This window comes from Spinacia oleracea, chromosome 3, assembly GCF_020520425.1.
Source record: "Spinacia oleracea cultivar Varoflay chromosome 3, BTI_SOV_V1, whole genome shotgun sequence".
In the NCBI taxonomy this organism is placed as follows: Eukaryota; Viridiplantae; Streptophyta; class Magnoliopsida; order Caryophyllales; family Amaranthaceae; genus Spinacia; species Spinacia oleracea.
In genome coordinates, this window is record NC_079489.1 from 57,055,628 (window position 1) to 57,066,207 (window position 10,580).

The 10,580-nt window shown below is 37.2% G+C and overlaps 1 protein-coding gene across 3 annotated transcripts; it reads right to left on the bottom strand.

The window, feature by feature from the left end:
- Positions 1-9,943, bottom strand: LOC110783844 (uncharacterized). Of its 3 annotated transcripts, XM_056840339.1 has the most exons (9): positions 9,691-9,943; positions 9,409-9,493; positions 8,188-8,256; positions 5,505-5,633; positions 5,054-5,136; positions 4,880-4,955; positions 3,671-3,868; positions 680-808; positions 1-425 (listed from the first exon to the last, which is right to left on the bottom strand). In XM_056840339.1, exons 2-9 carry the CDS (start codon positions 9,415-9,417, stop codon positions 249-251), a joined length of 870 nt encoding a protein of 289 aa, XP_056696317.1. In that variant the 5' UTR covers positions 9,418-9,493; positions 9,691-9,943; the 3' UTR covers positions 1-248. The 3 variants fall into 3 exon arrangements, with proteins under 3 accessions (XP_056696317.1, XP_021843925.1, XP_056696315.1); XM_021988233.2 differs by lacking the exon at positions 9,409-9,493; XM_056840337.1 differs by lacking the exons at positions 9,409-9,493; positions 9,691-9,943 and adding an exon at positions 9,169-9,330.
- Positions 9,944-10,580: the final 637 nt, after the last annotated feature.

Here is a 10,580-nt window from a genome sequence, read left to right on the forward strand (position 1 = left end):
TCAAGGCAAATCAAAACCAAGAATATTATTACATGCCAAGATTGGGTGTAAAAAGTTCAATTAGCCACAGAGCTACATTCCAACATATAAATAAAATTGAAAAACAGATAAGGAATCTCAGATTTTTACCTTTAACCCAGCAAATAGCACAACATTCAAAGTCTTAAACAAGAGCCTAAAGGCTATCCTAACTCAATACTCCCACAAAATAGATACATGTTATTACTTATTAGGATGCCATTAAGGGCTTAATCATCAGCCTCACCGTTTTCGTTGTCTATGTTAGCTCCCTTTAGGTGCAGGTGCTTCTCCCGTTTCTGAAAATCCGTCAAGCCTTTCCCACTTCCAGTTACCCCCACCTTGCCCTGTGGATCTTCTGGGGACTTAAAAATGCTCTCTTTTTTGCGCCCTGAGAAGAAACCAACCTAGTGGATACAAAGACAACCAAATTAGTAAGCCAAGCCCTTCAAGACACTTGACATGTACAATGGAAACAAACACCAACTATGCCCCTTGCTACCAAGTTTTTGGGTTATTCTAGCCTCTTTAGGTCTACAATAAAAGCACAACGGGATTGTAATATAAGCAGGAAGCAAGCGCCCAACTAGTAGAACACACACAAATAATTCAGGGTAGTATTAAAAACAACGATAAAACACACATAAGTCACATATAGTACCTTCTTTGCACGGCCTTTTGTACTTTGAAATTGCTGCCAAGCATTTTGACGTTTGTTCTGAGTCACCTCTAGTTGCTCAAACCGCACTTTCGACTTAAATGAATGAATCTTCTTACGTTTTACTGCTTTCTGCACAGATCAACACAAAAGTTATCGAATGATCTATGACACTCTCATCATTGAATTCAAATTAATTAAAGATAGCCATTGACAAAAATCTACAAATAGTTAAAAATACAATGTAGACATTCAATATATCCATTGGATGCAGTAACAATTTGTCAAGGGTTGAATAAATAAGATAATATTGACAATATATGGTCAATGCCTCAAATTTTGACTTACTTATATATATACTAACTGTTTGGAAACATAAACCTCAAAATTGACTTCTCTATACAAAAGAAGCTCTTTTGATCTTTGGTTCAAAAAATACAAACACTTTGTGCGGAAAAAATTAGTTACTAGAAAAATGAACCTTTAGTTCAAAAAATAAATACACATAAAACAATATTTGGTTAAAAAGCAAAAAGAAAAGAACCTTTTAGATCAAAATAGAGATACACAATTTTTTATAGCACCCGCATATTTTTTACTTTCATTGCTGGTACAAAATTTATTTATTAACTTAGGCTTAATTCCTAGCGAGGCGCCCCTTGGGCGCAAGTCGCTTTCAGGTGCTGACAAATGCACCTCCCTCTAGGCGCAGCCCACTCCAGAAGGCGCAGGAGACGTTGAGAGACGCACGCTTTTAACAAGGAGTAAGGCGCTGCGCTTTGTTCATAACAATTAACTATCTAATTTTCTCAAATTAATTCTTACCCAGTATTGAATAAACAAATTCGAGAACAAGCCTTCTATTAATTGCATGAATTTACTTGATTTTTAATCCCCAAATTTAAAGCCTGATTATTTAAAACCCTGATTCGCGGTTGGGAAGCAATTGATATATTCGTGGTTGCTGGTATTCCTCTGATGATGCCCGCCAGTTAGTTCTCTCTTTCTCTCTTCAGTATGCTTTTCTTTCTTCATTCTCTCTCTTCAATCACCTCTTCTCCTCTCTTTCTTTGTCTTCATCATCCCTTCTGGTTTCATTCTTTCTCTTTTCGTTCCCGGTCAGGAATATTTTTCGATCAAGAAGATTGCGGATTTTTTTTATTGGTTTCCTATTTATTTTCTGGTTTTACTGGTCATGTGATACTCCCCTCCTTTCTGATTTTAATTTTAGATTTTTAAAAATAACTTATGTTGGGGTTTTTTAACTAAATATTTGATACCAGGATAAAAGTACCATAATAAAAAATTAAAAAATAAAATTGCCCATCGTAACCAAAAGGTGTGCAGTTGCGCCTTGTGCCTAGGCTCTAGGGAACTTTGCGCCTCGATGGGCCTTTTAAAATTAAGATCGTGATCAACCGTTAAAAGGTATTTTCATGTTTTCCTAAAGTACAGGAGTACCATGAGTAATTAAAATAAATAGTGTACAAACAGCAAAAGTCAAATGTACGAGGGTACCATCAAGAATTTTCCTTTAAAATGAAAATGTAGCTCTTAGAGATGAACTTATGCTTTCAAATCGACATGAAATTTCCGTAGAAGATTAGGGATTAGTCATATAAAGATGAACCTGAGCAACTTCTACCCAACATTACTCTCTCTCTCTCTCCACCGTGAAATAAGCCCTACTCCTTACCTCCCAACCTCAGCTCAACTTGCCAGTAAAACCCGCAATATCACCTGTACATTGCCTGTCCTCAACAATGCTGCTGCAGAAGTGCACGTATCAGATCTGTTCTCATCTACCTCTCTTTCTTCTCCTCAAATCTGTGGTGAACAGGATGGACTGGTGGAGTGAATGTTTTGTGTTGTTCTCTGGTTGTGGCGTTGGTGGGATATTGTTGGTCGGTGGTAGTTCAAAAGATTCGTGAAGATGGTATGTGTTGGGGAGTAGATTTTGGGTGTTGGGTTGGGAGCTGGTGGGAATGCTGGTTGGTCATGTAGTGGGGCCGTTTTGGGACAGGTGTTATGTTGGTGTTCAAAGGTGGTAAAGATGATGGTCAAGGGTGCTTATGGTGTAGACAAAGGTGGACTGGTGGAGGACTCCAGGTCTGGGGGGCGGCATCATGTTGTAGGGTTTAAAAAGAAGGGAAAAAAATAAAATAAAAAATTCCTAGGCAAAATCAGTCAAGGGAATCAGGGATTCCCTTTCCCGCTTCTTGAAATCCCTAAACCAAACCAGCACCTAAGTAGAAGATATAAATAGCCATGAGTTACATGTCCATTTTGGCACACGGATCCTCACTCTCTCCTCGTGCAAAAGAAAAGATATCCTTCTATTTCGATCCCTCTCCTCTTCCTACAAAAGCATGCCCTTTGTCATAAGAGTATGACAAATAGAATGCCTCTTTCTGCATAAGTGTGCCCTTGTGCCATTTATTTTGAAACAGAGGGATTATTATCATCATTTCAAGGGCACATGATCCATAACCCAAGGCAATACATTAAGCTAAAATGCATCCCCCTTTTGTCATAATTGTAAACCTAACATACCGTCTGATCTATGGTATCAGTTTTTTAGCACAAACTACAATGGTCCAATAAGATGGGTTATAGGAGAAAAATGAAGAGGGTAGCAGCTTTGATCCACGATTGTTGTATTACGCTTGCCTGGTGTTTCAAGACCCGAGATCTGGTTCACAGTACAAGGGTCTGACCACCAATTCATGCAACACTTAGGCAAGCCCCTTTGCCCAGCCAACTCGGCCAAATCCAGTTACCACTTCTTCTTTATTAAGAAAAGTTTTTGATGTTGGCTTTGGCCCACTCCATCTAGTTCCTACCCAATAATGAAACTACCGTAGCCTACCCCAAGTTGTAAGCTCAGTGCCTCAGCATGGGGAGACTACTGACCCAAATAAAAAGTAAGTACAAAACAAGGCAGCAACAATTAACTCAGCTTTGAAAAAGGAAGCAACCTACTCAATTACTCACCACATCTTCAGGGTCATCAGGATTTATACGAAGTTTTGCAGGTAAACTTCGTGACTGGAAGTCACCAGTTGCTGCTTGCGCAATTTTTCGTTTCAAGGCCTGTTTAGTAGCTTCGGCTTCCTTCTCTGCATTCAATAAAGTATCAACACCCGCATCATCATCTTCATCCTGAAGTAATCGTACATTGGCAGGGTCGACCTGATAATTCAAATCAATAAATCAAGTGGTGTTCACTAGCAGAACAAATAGTCAATTTGCCATTCCCAATTTACATCTCACTTCAAATGTCCGCTCTTTACATTTATTACATTGCCTCTTAAAAATTAATTTCACGTGCAAAGCAGCTAAGCTCGAATTTAGAAACTTTTATACAGGGAAAAAATTTACAATTATATTTTGATATAATATAAGTTAATAGTCAAATTTTGCACCACATTCATGAGGATCTCAAAGCATTGTCCAAATTTTGGTATTAAGAATGTTAAAACCTTGGTATTTAGTTCCTTCAAAATTCCAACTAAAGTTGAGTTTTGATCTAAAATTTAAACCAAGTTGAGTTGTAAAGTAATAGAGTATTTGAGGTGCCCTTTCTAAAAACTTATAATTCGGCTCATAAAATTTAAGCTCGAACAGGCGGAGACTTGCTTAAGCTTGGATATAAGTATTCCGAGCCGAACAAAAAAAAACCCAAGCTCGAAGTACGCTCGTCAAGACACTACATTAGCTGCAACACCTCTAAACTTCTTCCCTTTTCACCAGGCAAACACTACAGTCGAGTTATCAGTTACATCTTACGTTCACCAGGAATGCAATTCTATTTATTTTAAGCGGTCTCACAGAAACCCTTACGCCTAGCTTTCTATATTTTGTGTTATTTCTGACGGAAGCTTTCTTGAAGAGCTTCGTTGTGATTTTGACAGAAAATCAAAGAACAAGCTCCATATGTAAATCTCCAGGAATCATTAAAGCCTAAACAAATTAACCCTATGCGGCCCCTATATGTACTATTTCTCCCTAGTAGCAGTTGACGGCTTAGGCAACATTACTGCGTAAAGATCATGTCTATTACAAAAATAAGCATGCGATCTTCAATAAAAATGCACGTTTCAGAATGCCGTGCATTCCATGATCATGAAATTAATCAGAGATCACAGCCCATAATATTATTCAGAACTAAGAGCAACTGTCAATGTAAAATCAGGAACATACCTCTTCCTTATTTCCCCATTCATCAAAGCGAACAAAGTAGCCGATTGGAGTGCAAGCCTCGACAGTTGCATTATACCTGAGCATTTAACTAATCAAACACAGAAATAAAAGGTAAAACAACAAACAGCAAAAGCAATTGCAGCCTACTAAACACATAATTCTGCCTCTTCTTACCATTCTCCGTCTTCACTCCAAACTGCTTGAATTTTTGTTCCAACAGGGAATCTATCCTGTTGATCTAACATGTTCATGGAATCCTGAAAAGAAGGAAGAAGTAACACGTCAGCACAAAAACAAGGCAGGATCCAATACAAAATATAACTAAAAGAATTTCAGAGATCAAGTAGATCCAGAGATAAATTTATATGGGAGACAAAACACATGACTCATGTAAAACATAGTCATGCATCTTACAACCTCTTAATAAATAAAGATAAGGCCAATTATTTACCAGGGTCTCTATGAGACCAAAGGGTAAAACAAGATAGAGAATGCAACACATAAACTAAAGCTCCTGATAACAAAACCATCCATTAAGTGTAAAATTTTAAGACAGGGCCAAGCTCAAGTGCTGCAGTTAAGATAGGTTCTTCAACAAGAACAGACTAGAGAGAGAGAGAGCAACCATTTCATACTGAGCTATTCCATTTGAGTTCTGCAGGGTGTCCGATGTACTTGCACTTGAGCTGATAGCTGAAAGAAAATTCTGATTTTGCTTTGTAGTCTCCAGTATCTCTTCGGTCAAAGCAATTACCTAACAAATACATATTACGGTATAAGAAATCTATACAAAGATACAATTTAAGCCTAGCCAACTGTTAAATTCCGAACTTAGAAAATTGGGTTCAACTCCTGAAAGACTGAAATCATGAGGAAGTAGGCAGACGTGAAACATCCAACACAAAGCAGACCTGCACAGAAACCAAGATAGAAGTGATGGGCATCTGGATGAAATTCGAACAGAGTCTACACATCTTTAACCATTTTTCTACTCCCTTTACATCTGCCCATAAGCATACGATATGAACCAAACTTCATTAAAACCACTAATACCTTTAAACCAACTACTAAGCAGAAATCCACCCAAGCCCCTGGCCTCTGTTGCTTGCTGAGCGGAATATTGATTCATTAGCAATGCACAATGAATTTTGAAAATAAAGAGGGCGGACAAAAATTAAAGCTCATACCATTTAACAAACTATTAACAGTTTAAAATCAATTTTTCGCTCCTGGTGAAGGGAAGTTAACAAGCAATGACAAGCTGCAATTGTTTCATGCATACTTTCCTTTCTTTCATTGGAGCCACACAAACCACTTCATGTGTAAAAAAATGGAATAATTTAATATTTCGTTCCACAATTCCCTGTCTAGCATCCTGCTCACCCTTTCTTCTTTTTGTTCCTCATTTTCTATAATGATTTTCCTGATCATCAATTACCAAATAGTACTTCGGTACATCCTCCGTTTTTAATACTCACAACGTTTGAACTTTTTACACTATTCACATATTCTACTTTGACTATTGTTGCAAATTTATTCGTAACATAAAACATAGTCATGTTGAATCTTGTTAGATTCGTCTCAATATGTATTTTCAAAATATCAACTTTTATAATTTTTTCTTAAAGAGAATTAAAGATATTAATAATCAATGTTGTGCATTGGCAGTGACCAACGTTGAGAGTAAAAACAAACGGAGGCAGTAGTATTTTATTCAAGTTTTGAAACAAATAGAATTAAAAAAGGAGGACCGAAACTCCAGCACAAATCAAGGAAAACAGATAGACCTCTAATCTAGCATTACATCACAAAGGGGCAAGGAAATAAATATCACGTGAGCTTGAGGCAGACAGAACTAATACACCACTCAATCTCATAATGAAACCAGCAAAGATTGCCAACTACAAAAATTCTTGTCATTCCTCACCAACCAAAGCACCCACATAATTTTTCTTTTAAATATACATGTTATGCCACTAACACCTTCCAAAGTCATTTCATAAACTCAACATGCAGATGAACCAGAAAAGTAATGAAGCAGCTGAGTTTAAGACCTACAGGAATTAACACTCTCAAGATGTCACTGCTTGACTATGACAAAAAATGGTTTCACTCCTCACAGCTAAGACATGGCATAGACAGCACACGTGACAAGATAAAGCATTGTTTGGTCTCCAAATCTATGAACATCACAAATATTTAGTTTTCTAAAACTAGGAACCGGGACAAAATCTCTCACCGACTCTAAAACCTTAGCCTCTCAAATAAAAGTTAGAGAGTAAAGTTGTGAATTTAGAGTTTTTTGTAAGTGGCTATAAAAGGCACAGCAAGAAAAAGATCCATAAGACCAGCAAACCAAACTCTCATGTCATGAGAATATGTCAAAGAAACCTAATCATGGAAGCCTGACAGCTCTGACAATTCGCGGTCCTGGGAGTCCCTCCCCAAAATGAAAACTCCAAAAAGGTGTTGCACGGTCTCTGGTTAAAAAAGATGAAGTTGGCATACAATGAAAGAAGAAAAAGGATACAAAAATAAAATGCTCCTACCTGAAGAATCGTTGAAAGAAACAATGAACTCTTTGTTATCCACCTAGTACTTGACCTAGAAGAATTGCGGAATATGTGAAACAAACTTCCAAGAGCTTTAGAAGATTCCTATGCGTAAAATGAAAAATAAAAAAACACACGCTTTTCCTGCAAACACCACATCCAATTACCCACTAAAGAGATGTTTTTAGATACCAAACCACAAACCAGGTATATGTCTCCCTCTTCCTTGGACCTACAACACATTCTCCACCAACAAGATGATTCCTCTTCTAAACACATAAACCCAAGCCACAAGAAATGTCTCATTAGCCTATCCAATTTCCTAAATCCTAACTACATCCATCAAAAGCTTGAAAATGGAGGGAAAGTATGAAGGAACAATTAGATCCCACAAAAAATAAGGCCTGCCCGAATAATAACATTTCTTCTTGAAATAACTCTCATACATTTAGTTTTCACTTTTACGAAAGAAAGCTGCATGTATTACCTTTATACCGGACATTCTGTAGCAGGCTAACAGCAATAAAATACACTTCGCCTCTAAAAAATAGAATACAGTTTAAAGCCATAATGATCTTTTTAAAGATATATATTCCATTGAAGTACCCCCCCCCCCCCCCCCCCCGCGCAATGAGGCCACTTTCACTCCCTAAAACGTCAACAAAAGCATGCATGATGAAGAAAATGAAAGTGAAACTACACAAACAAAATAAATTGGTTGGGTGGAGGTCAAAAGAAGTTTTGTGTTATGATCACCTCTTCAAGTTCCTTTTCCATGTCCTTATATTCAGAATTTCCTGGGTCATCCTCCAAGAGCAATTTAACCTGAAAATGAAAAAATTAAATCAAAACACAAAAGAAAACAATGTCAGTTGAAGGAGAAAAAGAAGCTAGCAAGTAGCAACTGAATACGGACTCTATACGGTAAGAACTCGTCATTTGCAGCATCCACATCAGAACCCAACAAGACTCACCTATCAAAAAAAAATGTAGAGTCCTAGGTGGATGCCCAACTAAAAGTGGGAATTAAAAATCGTGATTTAGCTAGACGAGAGTCAATAACCGGTTTGATATCACCGGTAGGAAAGGAGGCTAGTCCCAGATATGCTTCAATGCTTCATGATTCAACAAAGACGCTAATAAAAGACATGATAATTGAATACTCCGTAGCACTGAACATTCTGCCCCTCTAACCCATCACAAACTCTAATTTAAAGTTGGTCTACAACTAATATTGGAAGGCGGATGTAAAGTTTACTCAAAATATTTAAAAGTTACACGATATATTGTAAAATAAAAGTTACGGAGTATTTATTTTAAAGTCATCAAATTTTAATGTCCATTTCCAATGGAGCCAAAGGTTCATTTGTTCTTTTGGTTGTGGGATGTAATGGACTAAATCAAAATGGCTCTTAAAACCTCTTCGCTTCCTTTCTGTGAAGTAGAAGATGGTCGTCCCGTTATATCCCGTTATTGCTTTTGGGTCAATTGGAAACAATCTCTCTGCAATTGCAGGGGCAAGGTTTCCCTTACCCCGCTTCTTGCGGGAGCCTCTTTGAGGCAATGGGGTAATGATAATGATAAATTTTCTCTTTCATAAAAATAATCCTTTCAAAATCACTAATAATGTATAAAGGTAACAATGTAACCCTCTAAGAAGTTTATCCATCAAAAATATTTCATATTACGTAATATCTAAAACATGTTAAAAGTTAACAAAAACTAGTTAAAAATTACCAATTTATTGTACATCGGGTGCACGCCATTGCTAACTCATGGGAGCTCAGTCATAAACAGATTGCACAACCTCATTGATCGACAATTTTGGAAGTTTCGATTTACCACTCCAACAGATTTAATAAACAGAATTACAAATACCGCCATAGGCCATATAGGCACGGCATTGATAGAGCATAAGAGAGCTTATAGCAAGCTCACATACGCTTAAAACTCCAATCAAAATCATCAACTAATTACCTCTAGCATCGCTACTTCCAATTTATACAAAATATCAAAAGAAATAACTTGAAGTGAAATCCCGATCTTTAGTTCATATAAAAACCTACATTACAACACATATTAAATCAATTTACACATCAAATAGAATAACAAAATTTAACATTACTATATTAATAAAAACAAATTACCCTAATTGAATTCCAAGAACTACAAACGTCAATTGACAAATCAAATTGTAATAAACCCTAAGTCGCAAAAATATGATGTAAAATTGTACAAGATAATGGAAAAAAGAATTACTTGTTGTAGTTGTTCTTTGTAGGTAGAGATGTTCGAAGTGAGTTCTTCAATGGTCAATTCTTCGCCGCCTTGCATTTCGGCAGAGGGGATTTCTTCGTGTTTCTACTTCGCAAAATTCTCCTTTACCTCAAAATTGAAGGGAGAAGAAGGGAGATAAAAGGGTTTTTCGATGTTTGTTTTCTGGTAATGTAAGAATCAAAGAATTTTATTTGGAAGTCCTCAACCCCAAAATATTTGTCTGTGCCTTTGCGGTAGAGCTGTAAAAAAAATGAAACACCATACCGACCTTAAAAAAAAAAATTGGTTTTGAATCGACTTCATATTCCCCTTAAAACGCCCGTGTATTTATTATGAACGTACGAATGATATTTTGGCCTAGTGGTTAAAACTTTTTTTATTCAAGTAGATCGTGAGTGATGTCCAGATAAAGTGGCCCAAACCATGGCCAAGCCGCCCAGAATTCGCCATGGTCACCGCCGCTAATTCTAGGCGGCTTGGCCATGGTTTGGGCCGCTTTATCTAGGCGACAGTGGTGGTGTTGGACGTGGCTGCTACTGGTACGTTCGAATTTATTTTTTATTTTTTTCATTTTGTTAAAACAGGGGTGCCGCCCAATATTGGCGGCCCCGGCCATGGCCCATCCACTTTTTCTCGGCGGCATAGCTATGGCCGTGTAGCCAATTTTGGGCGTCATGTAACACCATGATAATTCCTTATATTTATAATTCCCTTTTTCCGACTAATATAAAAGAATTACCAAGATATTACCGCCACCGTGATAACGGCTAAGGCTATTTACTAGAATTACGCAGCGGAAATAACTAACTGTCAAAACATATTAAATAGTTAATGGTCATAAAACAACTTGGAACCATCAAGGCCCAAACCAA